Genomic DNA, 17,621 nt, shown 5'->3' with positions numbered 1-17,621 from the left:
GGGACAGGAAGGATGAATCTAAGCAAATCCAGTTAAGTTTTACTTTATGAAATAGGTTATATCTTGTTTTATCCCTTGGATTCAAAACAGCTTACAGTAGTTTTACAGTTTGTTCTTCTGTGTTTGTCCCCACCCCCATGGACTTACAATCCAAGGGCAGATCCACACCAATGCATTTAAAGCATGTCCAATGCACATTTAAAGTTCATGAGTTTCTCCAAAGAATACCGGGAACTGTAGTTCGTTCAGGGTGCTGGGAACTCCAGCTCTGTGAGGGTGAAACTACATTTCCCAGGATTCGGGGGGGGTATTGTGTGCTTTAAATGTGCATTGGATGCACTTTAAATGTAGGGTATGGCTTTGCCTCAAGTCTGTGCAGTTTTATTGTTATTTCAACCATCCAATACAATATTAAAGAACGGCATTTACCCAAAAATATATTTACATTAAAACATCACAAGCACACACACACACTTAAAAACAATTAAAAAGGTTAAAAGAACCAATGCATTAAAATCATCCAATTAATTATTATTTTTTGCCATTCACCATATTGACCCCAGTAAAATTTCCTCTTGGCTTTCAGGCAGCCACTGCAAATCTCACAACTTTGCCTGTCACGAATTTGTCAGAATCAGACAACCTACGTGGGATTTTCACTTGATTGTTGCCATCAGGTATCTTACTTAACAAATTCAGAATAAACTTTACCCTCTGTTCAGAATACAAAAAGATCTTCCCTAAGTCAATAAAGAGAGGTTTTGGGGGGGAGACAGAAGGAAATAAATACATGGCATGTTGCAGTCATTAAAAAAATATATAGTGTACTTTCAGATTTGTGGGAAAAGAGACCTTATTTTTCTATTTTGCATTTTGAAATGTTCTTGCATTTATATCCCACCTCAGGGTGGTTCTCCTTCTCCTCATTTAACCCTCATAACAACAACCCTGAAAGGCAGGCTTGGCTGAGAGGCAGCAACTGACATCCCCCCCCCTCCCACATCCAGTAAGCTTCATGGCTGACTGGCAATTCGAACCCCGGTCTCTCCCAGACCCTAGCAGTCCAACACTCTAACCACTACACCACACTGCCTCTGTGATTATTATAATTAATTTCCCAGTGCCAACATGAAAGACCCGACAGTCAAGACTACAAAGAAAGAAATGACCTGCTCTTTTATTGCAGAATTAATGCCACCTGGCCTAAACCTGTACTGCGACTCACCAACAACGTGCAAAAAAGATCTTGGGGAGAAAACGCCCCAAAATTACTGTAAGGGGTGGGGTGGGGGGGACACTAACCCTGGCAGACAGAACCAAATTTGTAAGTGTTGGCTAGCAGCGAGCCTTTAAGAGACGATCTCCCCCCCCCCACCCCAAAAATGTGGTGCAGTGTATATTTTAATTGGGGGGTGGTGGTCCTCTCCCTTGCTTTTGATAGGTAAGGGGGCTAAAAATAGCAGAATCCGCCATCCAGCCTTAAGAACCCCAGAATGGTTGGCTGGTAGGATAGATGGATGGAGAGATAGACGCCTCCGCCGCGCCCCCCCCCCCAAATCTTAAAGGAACTGGATGATCTTTGGAGATGGCTTGCTAACGATTGGCCCTTTCGCTCCATCCCCGAAGCAGCAGAGGGGGGTTAGCATCATTCCCAGGCACCAAAATAACACAGCGCCAGAGAGCAGCAGCAGCAGCAGCAGGACACGTGTTCGGCGTGCAGAGGAGACGGGAGAGATCGCCAGAGCCCCCCTCCTCCGTGGCTCCCCCTCTCTCTTCCTCCTCCTCCCGAGAGCGCAGCAGAAGCATGCAGCCCGGGTGAGGAGCCTCGCCTCGCCAGCCCCCGCCAGGGTGGTGGTGGACCACATAGAAGACCACCGGAGGATGCAGCCAGGTACCTTTTCCAGCAGAGCTGTTTGGGTTCCATGCAGGGGTGCAGCGGTGCCTGCGTTTCCCCTGGGCTGTGGGATGCAAACTTTGATCCTCGGTTTTTTGTTTTTTTACCAAATAAAATAGGATTTTAATTTTAAATACCTTTCTTCAACCAGGTGGGGATCTGTTGGGGAGGAGCGTGGGCATGGAGTTTGGGGGCTCCTGAGCATTAAGAGAGTCAGGGTGGGGTGGGGGGAACTGCCCTGTGTTATTTTGCGCCAGGGCTGAAAGTGTGAGAAAATCATGTAATTTTTGCATCCGGGTTGAAAGTGTGACAAAAGCGTGTTGCTTTTCCATGGGGGTCGAAAGTGTGACAATATCAGAATATCTTGGGGGGGGGGCTTCCTTTAATTTAGGATGGGGGGGACCTCAGACCCAGCAGGCTGCTGGATATTTGAAGGAACCAGGTCCCTGGTTTTCTTGAAGAAAATCCCTACCAAAATCAGGGGGGTGATTCCCTCCTTTCCCCCACCCACCCCCGATCTCCAAATACTAAAAGTGTGGGGGTCTCGAAGACACAGAAAGAAAAAGAGGGACCCCAGTAGTGCCAGATTCTCCCACCTTCTTCCCTGCAGGTTTAACAGACTCTAAATTTGCCAGTGACACCCTGGAGCAAAATGCACCCTCACTTTGCATGTGGACTGGGCAAGCTTCAGAGCTACCTCCATCCTTTCCTGATTTCCCAGTTCAGAAGTGGGGCTATTTCTAGCGGGTTTTAAAAAATAAATTAAAAGTATTCCAATCCAGTCATGCCTTCCGCCTCCTTTCGTTTCACATCACCCCCACAACACCTGTTCAGGAAGACTGGGGTGGGGGAAATATTACTGATATCTTGGCTATGCAAAGGCACCCTTTCTGCCTTGCTTCTGAAAACCACAACGAATCCATTCGCTCATTAAGGCTGGCTTTGGGCTCACTCCCCTACTGACTGTTATGTAACCAAAGTGGAAGCAACCCCCCCACAACTCACACTAATTTTGAGCAATCTCTTTTGTCTTCAAATCCCCAAACATCCAGGCCTGAAATTTTAAACAGAAACAGGACCCCCTCTCCATCTGTCTCTGCACAGAAGGGTCTGTCTTGCTGAGGGACCCTGGGCAAAGTGGTAGATATTATCAGTCTGCAAAATAAATGCCACCTCCTTGCTCTTTATATTTAACCCCCTCCTAAGAATCAAGGATGCAATGCTAAAAATAAAGTGTGTGTGTGTGTGTGTGTGTGAGAGAGAGAGAGAGAGAGAGAGATTATTTCTTTAGTTATTTCAGTTTTTAATCTTTTAAAAATAATAATAATAATTTCAAAAGATGAGTCTGCCTCCCGCCCACCCACTTGGCATTAATGAAATATCTCTCTCTCAATAAAGTCAGTTTGCCCAGCAATGGGGATCAAATGTTTGCTGTTTTGAGTGGGTCTGCGATTCAAGCCGAGAGCTCTCTTGAGAGCTTCTCCCAGCTTTGATAAATATGTCCAGGTCTCCGGGCAGGAGGGGAATCTGGGTGGAGGAAGACAAGGCGAAGGGCTTTAGTATCAGATTTGTCATTAATTTGGAGCCAGGCTTGTTGAGGATAAATTATGCATCTTGCTGGGAAACCCAAGATGGAACTCTATGCCTTATTACACCCCCAGCATGACATAAGGATTTTGCTAATATTTGATATATGGCTCTTGTAGATTTCATTCGAGTGCCCCTAGAGGGACTGGAGAAATGATATAGAGAGCGGTGAGTGTGGGGAGGGGGAGAGAGAGCTGGGAATCTGCAAGGACAAGGGTAGTCATTCGTCATTCTGTCAGTTCCTGGGAAATGCAGGTGGTCCCCGGTCACCTTAAATAGCTTGACCTGAGCTTTGTGTTGCAATCCAAGAGCTGAGCTTTGGGGCTTGTATATAGGGAAGTTTTTAATGTTTGATGTTTCATTGTGTTTTCATATTTTGCTGGAAGCCGCCCAGAGTGGCTGGGGCAACCCCGTCAGGTGAGCAGCATAGAAATAACAAAATAATCATTAAATTCTTATTTAAGGTGCCCAAGGGTTGTATGTCCTGCAAACAGCGAGGATTGCTTTTCTTTTCTGCAGACAGCTTTTCCATTTCGTAAGTTCATTGTCAACGCCGTCGCAAGGGGGTTGGACTAGATGACCCCTTTCGGGGACCTTCCAATTCTATGATTATATGTTTCTGTGAGCAAATGTATGCTAGCCTCAGATACGCTATCAGGCAAGCTTGGCCGTGTTGACATTTTTAGATTTGATTGCTAAATGCAAGCAAAACAAACAGGTCGAAATTAGATCACCCTCCAGGGTGACAGAAAAATTTCCCAGTGTAAATTAGCTGCATTTGTGTATGACATTCAAATGCTTTCCAGAAACCCTCACATTGCTGGCTGCAAAGAGGAAATGAACCACATGAACCACAACTCTGGGGCACCGGCTGGGCCTCCCTCTCTATTTAAAATACTGTCCTGAACCAGGTCCTGCTACAGGGTCAGCAAGCAGTTAGTTCCCCACCAATAAGCCCAGGTGCCCTCCTTGTGGCTCCCTAAAATTATTCTGTGACCTGGAGTTAGTGAACAATCTCGTGAGCAAAGGTCTTCCTAGGCAGTGAGGCAAGGGCTGGGTGGGGCTGCTGGGTCACACCTTAAAAGAAGAAAGCAAAAGGTTGGGGTGTCTGAGAACAAAGGAATTTTGTGTGTCCCCTGACCTCAACCTGCAGGATGTGCTATTGCCAACTTTTTAGCCCCCCACCCACCCAGCTTGCTACTGCGGCTTGTGTCAAATGTCCTCACGTACTCATCACTGCAGAATATACAGTGGCACCTCAGGTTACAGACGCTTCAGGTTACAGACTCTGCTAACCCAGAAATAGTACCTTGGGTTAAGAACTTTGCTTCAGGATGAGAACAGAAATCACGCCGTGGCGGCAGCAGGAGGCCCCATTAGTTAAAATGGTACCTCAGGTTAAGAACAGTTTCAGGTTAAGAATGGACCTCCAGAACAAATTAAGTTCTTAACCCGAGGTACCACTGTACTTGCGGTTAAGTGCAGAGAAACACTGGTCATTTGAACAGTTGGCAACTCTCTGTGGAGGTACTAATCCCCACTCTGCGGGATAATTATAATTATTTTATTTATATCCTGCCTTTCCACCAGAACCAGGACTCACAAACACCGGAAAAACCCAGAAATCTAAAAGCATATGAAGTATAATAGTTGAAAAGCAATTAAGATATGGTAGGATGAAAATGACATAAAAACAAATCTATTAAAATGCAAATAGTAAAAACAGCACAGCACTGCTATAAGTTCTTTCCTTAAAAAAGAAGAAGAGTACAGACAGTTTCCAAAGGCTTGTCAGAATAAAATAGTCTTCACCAGCCAGCGGCCAGTCTGGCCTCTCTAAGGAGGGAGTTGCAAATAGTATTAAGAAATTGGCCAGGCGCGTTTTGCGACTGGCACAGGTCCAGTTGTGACCAATGTGGGGATCTGTGGGGGACTCCTATGCTCGGTTCCCATTTGGGGGTTTCCCTTCGGGGCCTCTAGTTAGCTGCTGTGCAAACAGGACTAGACGGTCCCCCTTTGGCCTGATCCATCCGGCTCTTCTTATGTTCCTATTTAATTATAGCGGCCTCCAGTAGCACAAGGGGTCAGTGCGTCTAGCTGTTAACCAGAAGGTTGGTGGTTTGAGCCCACTGCCAATTGCCAAGCTGGCTTCTGGATTCTGTGGAAACAGAGTACAGCCACGGATAGTCTCCATGAATTTGTCTGACCCCCTTTTAAAGCCATCTGGGGAGGTGAGCGAGTTCCATCACGGGAGTGAGTTCCGTGGTTTGACTCTGCACTGAATTTTCTCTGTCCTGAATCTTCCCATGTTCAGCTCCACTGGATAGCCAGGAGTCCTAGTGCTACAAGGGAGAGGGAGGAAAACTTTGCCCTATCTACTTTATCCATGCCTTGCAAAACTGGATATACTTCTACCATCCCGCTCACCTTTTCTAAAAAGTCCCAAACGCTGCAACCTTTCCTCGTAGGAGAGTGTTTTGTTTTGTTTTAATTTTTTAGGGAAAGGGCCATCGCTCAGCTCTGGAGCCCCTGCTTTGCATTCCAAAAGTCTCATGTTTGATCCCTGGCATCTCCAGGTAAAGGGACCCCTTCCTGACTGTTAGGTCCAGTTGCGGACGACTCTGGGGTTGCACGCTCATCTTGCTCTAAAGGCAGAGGGAGCCGGCGTTTGTCCGCAGACAGCTTCCAGGTGATGTGGCCAGCATGACTAAGCCGTTTCTGGCAAACCAGAGCAGCGCACGGAAACGCCATTTTACCTTCCCACCAGAGCAGTACCTATTTATCTACTTGCACTTGACGTGCTTTCGAACTGCTAGGTGGACAGGAGCTGGGACTGAACAATGGGAGCTCACCCCGTTGCGGGGATTTGAACTGCCGACCTTCTGATCAGCAAGCCCTAGGCTCTGTGGTTTAGACCACAGTGCCACCCACGTCCCAGGTAGGGCTGGTGTTCTCCTGAGACTGAACGATGCAGTATCTTAAGTTCCTAGTTCATCGGCCGGGCTCATTTCAAGCCTTCCTATTCAATCAGTCCTAACTAACTCTGGGGGTTAACTGGTGTCGCTGTGCATGGCCTCCCATGATTTGTGGGCAGGAGGCGATTTGCCTGCCACACTAAATTAGCCATGGCCGGTAGTCAGAAGTGGGATTTATGAGCCAGAGTGTGGATTTGCTCAGCCATCCAGAAGCCACTTGCTCCAAAGCAAAGTCTCATTGAAGCGGCTTTTGTTTTTAAAGCAAGCGCAAAAGGATTCTAAATTAGCGAGCTGGCCTCAAACAACCCGGCCGCCTTACCCCACTTTCCCCTCCTTCCAAGAGACACAGGAAGTGGAGGGGTGGCAGTTCCACGCTGCTGAGGACTGCAGCCTTTCTGAGGCCTCCTCCTGGTTTCCCCTGTGCAAGAAGAAATTGCAGGTTAAAAAGATAAATGGGGGGGAAAGCCAAAATTCTGCCAAGTGACTCCCCCAAGTGGAAAAGTTGCAGCTTTTGAGACTTTGTTTAGCTGAGAGAAAAGGTGACATGATAGGAGATTCTAAAATTATTCATGGCCGGGAGAAAGTGGCTAGTGAGAAGTTTTTCTCCCCCTCTTGTAACACCAGAACTCGTGGACATTCCATGAAGCTGAAGAGGTTGAAGGTTCAGGACGGATAAAGTTCTTCATGTGGCACAGAGTTAAACTATGGAACTCCCTCCCACAGGAGGCAGCAATGGCCACCAACTGGGATGGCTCTGAAAGAGCGATGGACAAATTCACAGAAAGGTATATTATCTGTGATGGCTGTGTTTCGTCCCAAACAGCTGGAGGGGGCCATGTTGACAAAGGCTGGCTTAGAGAACATGACATATTGAGGGATGTATAGAGTCATTATTCAATCAATAAATCAACAAAGCCGGCAGAAAACTAGAGGGTCAAGCATGGATACGAGGGCAAAAGTTGCCTTCAGGAAGAACCTAATACAGCTCACACAAATAACCTGGTTTGCGCAAGGGGAAAAAGACCTTGCCCAAGTGACGCTTCCAGCAAAGTCAACTAACCTTTGCTAAAGCCACCCTGAGTTTCCTAGCGTTTAAAGGCATGGGCAGCAAATCTCAAGAATGAGAATTAATTACCCTTTTCCCTTCTGGCTCCTGCGGAAGGGTTTCTGAGTCACAGCAGGCTGTTTTGGATGCTGCGCCCGGAAGGACCGGCCAATTGTGCCCGTCTGTGTCTTTAACAGCATGTGGAGTGAATGCTCCTCCTGCCAGCGCTGGCAGGGGCCGCGCCTCAGCGGGGGCAGCAAAATTGGCACAGCCTGCCTAAGAGACAGGAGGTCCTTTCCCCACTCGGCTTACTGCTGGCCACCTCTAGAAAAGTCACAGAGATGCTGGGAAGCATCCAAAAGAAGAATCGGCTGCTGAACCAGCCTCAAGCTGTCTCCTTAAGGCCTCAAGCTGTCTCCTTGCAAGGTTAACATGCCTCAACATGCATGGAATTGCCAGAGTTCCCCTGACAGAAACTTGCAAAGGAGCAGTGAGTGGTCTCTTGTGAGGTTGTCAGAGGGGCAGAGAGGCTTGCAAAGTGCTGAGGTTTGACCCAGCAAATTCAGACCCCAAGAAAGCTTCTTTTAATTTCAACTGACAGAAGCTTGCAAAAGGAGCAGAGGGGATGCTAGCAAGGTTGTCGAAGGAGCTTGCAAAGTGCTGTGCTTTGATCCAGCAAATTCACATCTTGGGAAAGCTGTCCTTAATTGTCAGGAACACGGCCCCCTGCTCAGGCCTAACTTGTCTCCTGCGCTCTTTCCGTTCCTGAACCCCACTCCTCATTTCCTATCCCTACTTTTCCCTAATGCTGGTATTTTTTTCCAGGCCCCACCTCTTCCTTTCCCTGGGTCTATTTTTGCTCCTCCTCCTCCCCTGATTACTTTCTTTTGCAGACCCTCCAAGCGCCCCTATTTTTCAGGGGACAGTCCAGGATTTACAGCAGCCGTTCTGGTTTCTGATTTGATCCCGGAATGACCTGCTTTTCCTTAGGACGTTCCTATTTCCATCGGAGAAATGTTGGAGTGTATGAAGTCATGCGAACCCCAAGCCAAGGAGATAAGTAATGATGCAACCTTTAGAAGATGTCTGAAGGCAGCTCTGTATAGGGACATTTTGCAATGTTTCAGTATGTTTTTATATATGTTGGTGGCTGGGGCAACCCAGTCAGATGGACAGGGTATAAATATTATTACAGTGGTACTTCAGTTGTTGAACGTAATCTCTTCCGGAAGACCGTTCGACTTCCGAAACATTTGACAACCGAGGCGCAAAGGGCAGTCAGCAAAGTCAGTGGAGAAAATTGAAAAACACGCAGCGGAAGGCGTTCGAATTCTGAGGCACGTTCGGAAACACTTACTTCTGGGTTATCGGCATTTGAAAACCAAAACGTTCGGTTTCCGAGATGCTCAAAAGCTGAGGTACCACTGTATTATTATTATTGAATAGGAAGCCCTTTATTTCATCAGAGAAATGTTGGAGGGAATGCTTTTGGACAGACCTTCAGAAACCCATAATATTGCTCCACAATAGAGCAGTCCTCACGCTCTGGTTTCCCTCGCTTTGTCTCCCATTCCAGGTCATGGCATGCCCTGAGATGTCCTCCTCCATCTCGTGAACTCCTTGCCTCTGCCCAATGCCTGCGGAACCGCCTGCCACCGCCATGGTCCACCCCGAGGGGAGTGCCCTGCTGAAGGCCGTCTGGCAGGGCAAGTTCCGCCTCACCCGCCTTCTGCTAGAGGGTGGGGCCTACATCAACGAGGGCAACATCCAGGGGGAGACCCCCCTCATTGCGGCCTGCGTGGCCCCCTATGAGGACCCTCAGAACAAGTCCCGCATGGTGAGGTACCTCCTGGAGAACGGGGCCGACCCCAACATCCCTGACAAGATGGGGAAGTCTGCCCTGATGCACGCCTGTGCCGACGGGGCTGGGGCTGAGGTGGCTTCCATTTTGTTGGCACACGGGGCAGAGCCCAGCGCCAAGGATTACTCTGGGGCGTCGGCTTTGGTGTACGCCATCAACAAGGGGGACCGGGGGACCTTGCAGGTGCTCCTGGATGCTTGCAAGGCCAAAGGGAAGGAGGTCATCATCATCACCACAGACACGTCCCCCTCAGGGACCAAGAAAACCAAGCAGTACCTGAACTCGCCACCGTCGCCAGGCGTGGAGGACAGCCGTTCGCCCGCTCTGTGCATGTCCCCCTCAGACATCGAGGTGAGGACCTCCCAGTCCCCTGGCGGCAGTGAGAAGGAAGAGGAGCGTGACGTTTTCAACTTCACCATGGCCACCCGGCTCAGCTGCTCCCCTCTCCCGCATGGCAAGGGGAAGGAGGCTGAGGAGAAAGCCCCAGCCCTCCCGCCCAAAGGCCGGCCCAAGCAGCTGAAGAGGTTGAACTCGGAGCCGTGGGGCCTGGTGGCGCCCTCTGTCCTAGCTGCCTCCCACCAGGAAAAGGCCCGGACCCCAGAAGAGAGGATGACGGCTGAGATGAATGGCCTGAGCTTCTCCAAGAGGCCTCCATTATCCCGGAGACACAGCATGGAAGGCCAGGAGTCGTCCTGCCTCAAAATGACCGCTCACCAGGCCTCAGGGGAAGAGCTGCCCAGCCTGGAAGCCGCATGGGCAGAGAAAGTCCATTTCAGTCACCTGCACCAGACTCTCGCCCGACGCAACACAGCGCCTGAAACCCAAGACGGCGGCCCGAGTCCTGGCTCCCGGGCTCTGGTCCACCCCAAGCTGAATTGCTTGGACCACTACGAGTTGGATTCCCTCTGCCCCGAGTCCATCCCCGGCTCCCCAGATTCGGGCCGCGTTTCTGTGGAGAGGAGGAAGTACAACGCCTCCCCGTTGACCCTGCCGGCCAGCTCGTCCCGTGAGAGTTTGGAAAGCATCCCCAACGCCGTCTCCCCCATCACGATACGACGCCGGGCCCCGGGTCTCCTCGAGAGGAGGGGCTCTGGGACGCTGCTGCTGGACCACATTGCCCACACCCGGCCGGGCTTCCTGCCCCCACTCCACCTCAACCCCCACCCTCCCCTCCGCGACATCCGGGGCAATGGCAAGCCCTCCTCCCCGGCCCACAAGGGCCTGATCCCGGTGGCCCCCACTTCTCCCAAAGGCAAGAGGCTACTCCGGAGGCACTCCATGCAGACGGAGCAGATGAAGCAGCTGGTCAGTTTTCAGAGCCTGATCGCCCAAGGGGACTCGGTGGCCAGTTAAGACATGGCGGAATGGGAACAGGGCAATCTACAGTCTTCTCGTCTTTGCCTCATGGGGACTCGGAGGGCCTTCCACAATGCCGTTTTCCTGCTTTCCTCGCCGGCCTCTGAGCCCACCCTGTCTTCGTAGCTGGGTTTCTGCGTCTTCCTCCTTCCTCTCATTTTGGTGTTCCATGTCGTACCCGCCATCTTTATAAACTGGACATATGAAGCATGACGTCGGAGCCGACACCGCGAGGCCAGAGTAAAGGGGAGGGGCCTTTAGAGTGAAGTCGCTGAGGGCAAGTAGGTGACCCAGGAAGTTTTGCCCATCTGCTTGCGATGAAATTCTTTGGAGTGGGAAGGTTGAGTCGGGTGTTGGCTTCCTTGACTGACCCACCAAAATCTTCATCAGGCCTGCAGGAGACTCCTGGCATCCTTCGCTTCCTGCCCTACAGACGAGACCTGGGAACTGCAAAAAAGGCAGAGCAGTGGAGTCTGATGCTTGACATGGTGACTCCATGGGGTAAAACCCCAACATCATCTCTGAAATGAAATCTAGAGGGTGAATTCGCATTTGGAAAACATACGTTTTGTGGATCGATGTCTGCTTTGAGGGTCCCGTCCTCAGCAAGCAGAGACCCATCCCAGTAGAAAAGAGGACTTAAAGCCCCCAGATTCTCTTCCCTGGGTCACCTTCATCTATATTCTTTTGAATATTTTTCTTTTTCTTTTGGGTGGGGGGAGATTTCAGTTCTCTTGTTGACACTTGATGTTGGTTGGGTGGGTTATGGGAAGTTGTATGCCCAATTTCAGGGAGGCGAATCTACGCACATCTGGTTTTTAGACCTGGAAAGCTGAAAACCGAGAGGGCACGTGTTCTCTTTGTCACCTCCTGGAGTGGGTGGCATGGGCAAGGGAGAGCTATAGCAATGGGTTGCCAGGCTCTCTTCATATGGATCATAGCCCACCTGGGTTATTTTGGAGGTGGGGCGTGACTTTCCTGAAAAGTTCAAATTAGTTTGCTTCAGCTGGGATAAATGCCAAACCCAACCCAAGCCCCTTTAAACTGGCATCATCCCCCAGCCCCACAGAATGCTGAAGCACCCAAAAAATGCCAAGGCAGCCTTTGCCAATCTGGTTTCAACCTGGAAGTTGTAGTCTAGAGCATATGGGGACCAAAAAAAATACGTTGGCAAAGGCTGCAGTAGGGCAAAACTCCCCAAAAATATTTGATGCCTGAGACACAGGATATCTCCTTCCTCCTGCCCCTGAATTAAACTCAGAGACACTCTTCGTTCTTCCTTACAAGGAGGTGTATCTATTTCCTCCATCAGCTCCCAGAACAATGGTATGTTACTGTTGGGAGTACCTGGTTGCTAACCACTTTTTTGGGCACCTCTTCCTCTCCCATTCCTTGCCAGGGCTCAGGGATGGCAACAGGATTTATCTGGCCAATAGGGGTAATTCTGGGATTCCCGCTGCCCCCCCACCCCCATGCAGCCTGTCAGCTGTAACCCAGCCTGCATCAGCCTGCATGAACCCAGACACATCTTTGATGCAATCTAAGCATGGGTGGCGCTGTGGGTTAAACCACAGAACCTAGGACTTGCTGATCAGAAGGTTGGCGGTTCGAATCCCCATGATGGGGTGAGCTCCCGTTGCTCGGTCCCTGCTCCTGCCAACCTAGCAGTTCGAAAGCATGTCAAAGTGCAAGTAGATAAATAGGTACCACTCTGGCGGGAAGGTTTCTGTGCGCTGCTCTGGTTCGTCAGAAGCGGCTTAGTCATGCTGGCCACATGACCTGGAAGCTGTACGCCGGCTCCCTCGGCCAATAAAGCAAGATGAGCGCCACAACCCCAGAGTCAGTCGCAACTGGACCTAATGGTCAGGGGTCCCTGTACTGTTACCTAAGCTCCCCAAGGCCTGGCCAGCTGTATAGGGCCCAAGCCTTCAGTGCAGTGGTTCAACCCTCTTGCCTCTTGGCACTCAGTTTGCATGTCTTCTGGGCCAAAAGAGAGCGCCCAGCAACCTCCCTGCAAGAAACATTGATTCCATGGCTGTCGGTCCAGTTTGAAATGGATTGAAATGTCTGGTGCAGACCAAGTGCAGGCCTTGACGCTGCGCTCATTTGGGCAGTCGAGGAGAGTGAGAGGCTCTCCTGCCTCTCCCCTCTCCCAGCTTTCCACGTGCCTCAGTTTCCTGCCAAATGGGGCTCCCGATACCGACCCACGTCTGTAAAACGACTTTGATAACCGAGGGAGGGAGGCCGTGGCAAAGCCGCCAGGGTTGCCGGCAACAACGAATGTATTCTCTTGTTCCTTCCTGTGGTTTAGTAGTGTCGACAAAGCAATAGTACTTCGGAGTAACACTTGAACTCAGCCCCTTCCATCCTTAAGCGCTGTTCTGGGAGGGTGCTGAAATGACACCCCCACTCTCTCTCTCAGCAGGCACAGGGGGGCTTCAGGAAGGTGGGACCCCCACCCCTCAAGGCCTGAGGCCCAATCCAAGCACACTCTCAGCTCTCCTGAAGGAGCACCTGTGCAGTGTTCCCTCTTCCTTGCACTTTTGCTCCCGGTCGTACGGCACACCCTGTGTCGCTGAATTGTTGGTTGTTCAGGTGGCATGTGCCACCGCCCTGTGTTTTTTTCCAGCGGTAAAAGTCAGTTCAGGTGGGGATGTCCGTCCGTCCCCCTCTACTCCTCTTCCAATTGGATCCCAGCCTCCCCATTTTTCTTGCCTGTCTTCCTTTCTTCCCACGACTGTCCCAGCTCAAGACCAGCCAGCCAGAATAACCTCTTCCTTCTCTCACAGCAGTGAGCACTTAATTTTGCTGGAGGGACTCTTTGAGAAGGACATGCCAGGGCCCCACATTAACCTTCCCTCGCAAAAACTGGGGTTTTGTTTTTTTTTGCAAACACTGCTTCCACAATCCTCTTCCACTTCGACCTTGGTAACTGGGGCAGAGCACTGGCTGGCCTGCTGCGCTGGAATGTTTATGAACATTCCATGACAGCAGAGAAGCTCAGCCAATAGCGACAGCTGTGCTGCTGGTGAGGGAAGATGGACCACCCACTTTCCTGCCTACTGTCAATCCCAGCCACCAATTTTTTTGAATTTCAGTATTCTGAGCTTTGGAGAAGGGCGTCGGTATCCAGGGTATATTTCCTGCTGTGAATCCACCCCTTCCCCTCCGTCGCCCACATGCTTTCTTCTCCCAGTCCCAATAATGCCCTCTGTCTGATAGGCAGCCCTCCATGCTCTAAACCGACGTTGTTTCCTTAATAGCAAATCACAGGTTTCCCCCCTGAATTTCGTTCAATTGCCTTTGCACTCGTCTTTCTCTTCCAATCGTGGTACAAGCACAATGTTGCCCCCTGTGGCCAAACGCACAACTTGTTGGGTGGTGAATGCCAACCGTTAAAGCTTTTCTGTGCTATAAAGTCCTGTATGGACCAATAGAGATAGATAGATATAAAATAATGTACACATAATACTGAACAAAAGAACTACTGCGTTTGTTTGCTTATTTGTGCGCCCGTGTTTGTAAATAGCCAACAATGTGCTCCACTCCTCTTGCCTTAAATGCAGCTCAGAGCTTTTCGTGTCAATCAATATTCTCTTATAGGGCCTGTTTTCACCTGGAGGAGAGACAGTGCTGGAGTCTAAGGGTTTATGTTTGCTTTAGATTTGCGCAGCCTCAGTGTCAGTCCCAAGCAAATTCGGTATATGCTGTCTAGAGTTCTGCAAGTTCATAACATATTTAAACCGCCTCCTGCCACCCTCATTCTAGCATCTCAGACAACAAGGAGTAAAAATACCGACTCAGGAGCTAGGATAGTCAAAAATATTCGATAGCCAGCTTGTACTTTTATCATTTCTTTCTTTCTAATATTAATATTAATATCAATATTATATTCATATTTATTTGTCACTTTTTCCCACTGAACAGTCTTGAAAAATAAAAGTACAGTGGTACCTCGAGTTAAGTACTTCATTCGTTCTGGAGGTCCGTACTTAACCTGAAACTGTTCTTAACCTGAAGCACCACTTTAGCTAATGGGGCCTCCCGCTGCTGCCGTGCCGCCGGAGCACAATTTCTTTACCTGAAGCAACATTTCTGGGTTAGCGAAGTCTGTAACCTGAAGCGTATGTAACCTGAAGCGTATGTAACCCGAGGTACCACTGTAACAGGAAACATTTTAAATGAGCAATAAAACAAGACCTGCAAGTCCAAAATACACGCCTCCAAAGAACATATCCTGGCCATCCCGCTTAAAGGGTGAGGTCACAGACGTAAAACCCTAATTATCCTTCCAATGTAGGGTCAAAGGGTCAATAGAGATGGAAGAGACACAAAGTGTTGCTTCATCCTTCCTCTTAGCTCCTTTTCAGGTCAAAAGTATTGGGAGGCTGACTCCTACCCACCTAGCTGTGATTCCTTGGTTTCTGCATTCTGGCATTCCTGGGAGATTAATTTCACTACTTCTTAGTTATAAAATGATGGATGCTGGAACTCTCAAGTCAACAGCCAGCAATATCCCTCTGTCCCAAGAGCCCCTCCCAGAGCACACACAGGATTGTTGCAGTTTACCCAATGAGCAGAAAGCACTCTGAACATGCTCAGAGAGACACTGATCATTCTAGGATTAAGACCCAAAGGCATTTTTCTCCAGTTAAGAAGCCTCTAGGGGGATGAATCTGTATTAATGTCCCTGGCTAGTTTTCTTAGTGGGTGAAACTGCGCACTTGATCTGGATCCATTCTGCAAAAAAAACCCCACCTGGTTCCTCTTGGTCCAGATCCGCAAGCCAGGGAGCAGCGGAAGATCACGGTTGCAAAGCTCAGGTAGACTGTGTCAATAAAGGCAGGAGGACAGACAGTGACATTTTAAACAGCTGTTCGGAACAAGCAGGGCGCCTTGGAGGGGAAATGCGCACAGGAGTGTTGTGAAGCCAAGCTGGTCGGTAGCTGACGGCACAGAAGGAGAAATGGCCGTGGGTGGAGAGCTAAGCAAGAGACAGGCTGGCACTGCTAAGCAGGGAAGTTGAGAGCAAGGACGATCCTGTCTTCTGCTGCCTCAGAGGAAATGAGGAGAAAGCGCACCAGCTTTCCGCCTAAGCCTGCCAAACAGTCACTTTGATACTTTTCTGAGCATGCCTGCCTCTGAGCACATGCAGAGTGATGCACAGGCAAAGGTTTTGTTTCAAGAGCAAAGGACTTGTGAGCATGGGCAGAGATTCCCCCCCCCCCCAATGTGGAGGAATATATTTGAAAAGTGATATTTTAAAACACAGTGTCTCTGGGTGGGAAGTGGCTTTTGAAAAAAGGTTGAGGCAAGGCAAATATTTCCTGTGGATTCCTGTTTTCCAGCACAGGGCCAGGAGACTGAACCTCTGGCTTCTTACAAGCATATTTAAAAAAATAATAATGCTGTTGTTGTTTTTTAACATAGAAGAGAATAAGATACATTATAGTATAAACTATATAAAAAGGAAAATAACATTTTGTTACAGCAAGTCAAATTCAAGTTTGTTATGGGGCAGGTCCATAATAAATACCTCTGTTTAAGTGATATACTTAGGAAAGTACATAAAGTAAATATCTGAATCTATTTTTTAAGCTTTCCCATTTTCCTGTTTTAGGGTATAAGGATAAGAGATTTAGGCGCATTATAAAGGAGGCATCAACACTGCTGGTGCATTTAATTAGAGTAGGTTAATTAGTGTTGGAGCACCCCGTTGGTATGCAGAAAACCCCAGGTTCCATCCACTCCAACTTCTTAAGTTTAAAAAGATCTCGGAAATAAGGCTTCGAAAATGCATATGGGTGATAGAATTTCTCTCCTCCTCCCCATTCCATTCCTTTGATGTGTTTTGCTCCTCCTGGATTCCGGTCTAACTAGAAGAATTTCTGGAATGAATTCTGGAATTGGGAAATGTACCGCTTTAGACCATAAGACGAGCCTGGTGGGTCAGGCCAATGGATCATCTAATATAGCACCTTTTTCTCACAGAGGCACTCACAAGTCAAATACAAGGGCACCCTCTGCTCCTGTGGTTTCCAGAAGCTGGTATTGTGGAGGCAGAGCACAGCCATTGCGGCTAGTAGCTGCCCCCTTTTCATTTCTCTTCTGGAGAGCAAGTGTGGAGTAGTGGGTAGGGTGTCGGACTAGGACCTGGGAGACCAGGGTTCAAATCCACACACCGCCAATAAGTTTGCTGGGTGACCTTGAAGGCTAGTCACTGCCTCTCAGCCTAACCTGCCTCACAGGGTTGTTGTAGGCAGGGTTTTCTTAAGCATATGCGGCGCTGGGGTGCAAAGATCTTCCTGGCACGCCCCCCCCCCAGGTTGCTCAGTCCCAGGCGCGCAGGAGGGCAGAGCTCGTGGTGCAGAGCTGCCCGCAGCAGAAGAGCCCACTGCGGCGCTTCGACCGATGGGTGGGCTCTTCCCTGGACTCAACTCTCGGGGCCCGGATTCTTGGTCTGGCACCACTGAGAGCCCAGCGCCCAGGTGCTCTGCACCCCTGGCTCCTATGGGTAAGATGGCCCTGGTTGTAGGGGTTGAATGAGGAGGGAGAGGACCATGTACCATGTACCTGAGCTCCATGAAGAAAATGGTGGGATTTAAATGCAATCAAGAAAGCAGTAGAAGAATTTGCAGCATCTCCTGAATTACTGAATGCAGACGTCTACACTGAGGAGCAGCACACAGTGTCAACCCCTCCCCTTGCAGCAATCTTGATAGGATGGTATCTTTGGCCATATCAAGATGGTTTTTCGGCATATCAGTAAAGTGCCACAGGAAAAGAATCTTGCTGTAACCATGGACACCTAGTACCATCACTTCAAACTTGCTTTCTCTGTGTGTACAGTGGCTTTCCACCAGCAACGCCCCATGTACCCAGGGCTGGGCGCACGGATACATT

The 17,621-nt window shown here is 49.4% G+C and overlaps 2 protein-coding genes across 2 annotated transcripts in view; one reads left to right on the top strand and one right to left on the bottom strand.

Moving 5' to 3' along the window:
• The window catches only part of LOC307204982 (ras-related and estrogen-regulated growth inhibitor-like protein), a 226,159-nt gene that overhangs the window by 123,506 nt on the left and 85,032 nt on the right, over window positions 1-17,621 (bottom strand). The window lies entirely within an intron of this gene.
• ANKRD34A (ankyrin repeat domain 34A) lies at window positions 1,298-14,677 on the top strand. Its single transcript, XM_079956829.1, has 2 exons — window positions 1,298-1,891; window positions 9,078-14,677. Exon 2 carries the CDS (start codon window positions 9,135-9,137, stop codon window positions 10,713-10,715), a length of 1,581 nt encoding a protein of 526 aa, XP_079812955.1. The 5' UTR covers window positions 1,298-1,891; window positions 9,078-9,134; the 3' UTR covers window positions 10,716-14,677.

Source organism: Podarcis cretensis (genome assembly GCF_951804945.1).
Source record: "Podarcis cretensis genome assembly, chromosome: 16".
Lineage (NCBI taxonomy): Eukaryota > Metazoa > Chordata > Lepidosauria > Squamata > Lacertidae > Podarcis > Podarcis cretensis.
The sequence above is the reverse complement of the archived record's forward strand: the minus strand, read 5'-3'. Positions and strand labels throughout refer to the sequence as shown.

What these genes read in the sequence shown, in the direction of transcription:
- ANKRD34A (XM_079956829.1), top strand. Translation starts at nt 9,135, where the DNA reads ATGCCTGCGGAACCGCCTGCCACCGCCATGGTCCACCCCGAGGGGAGT.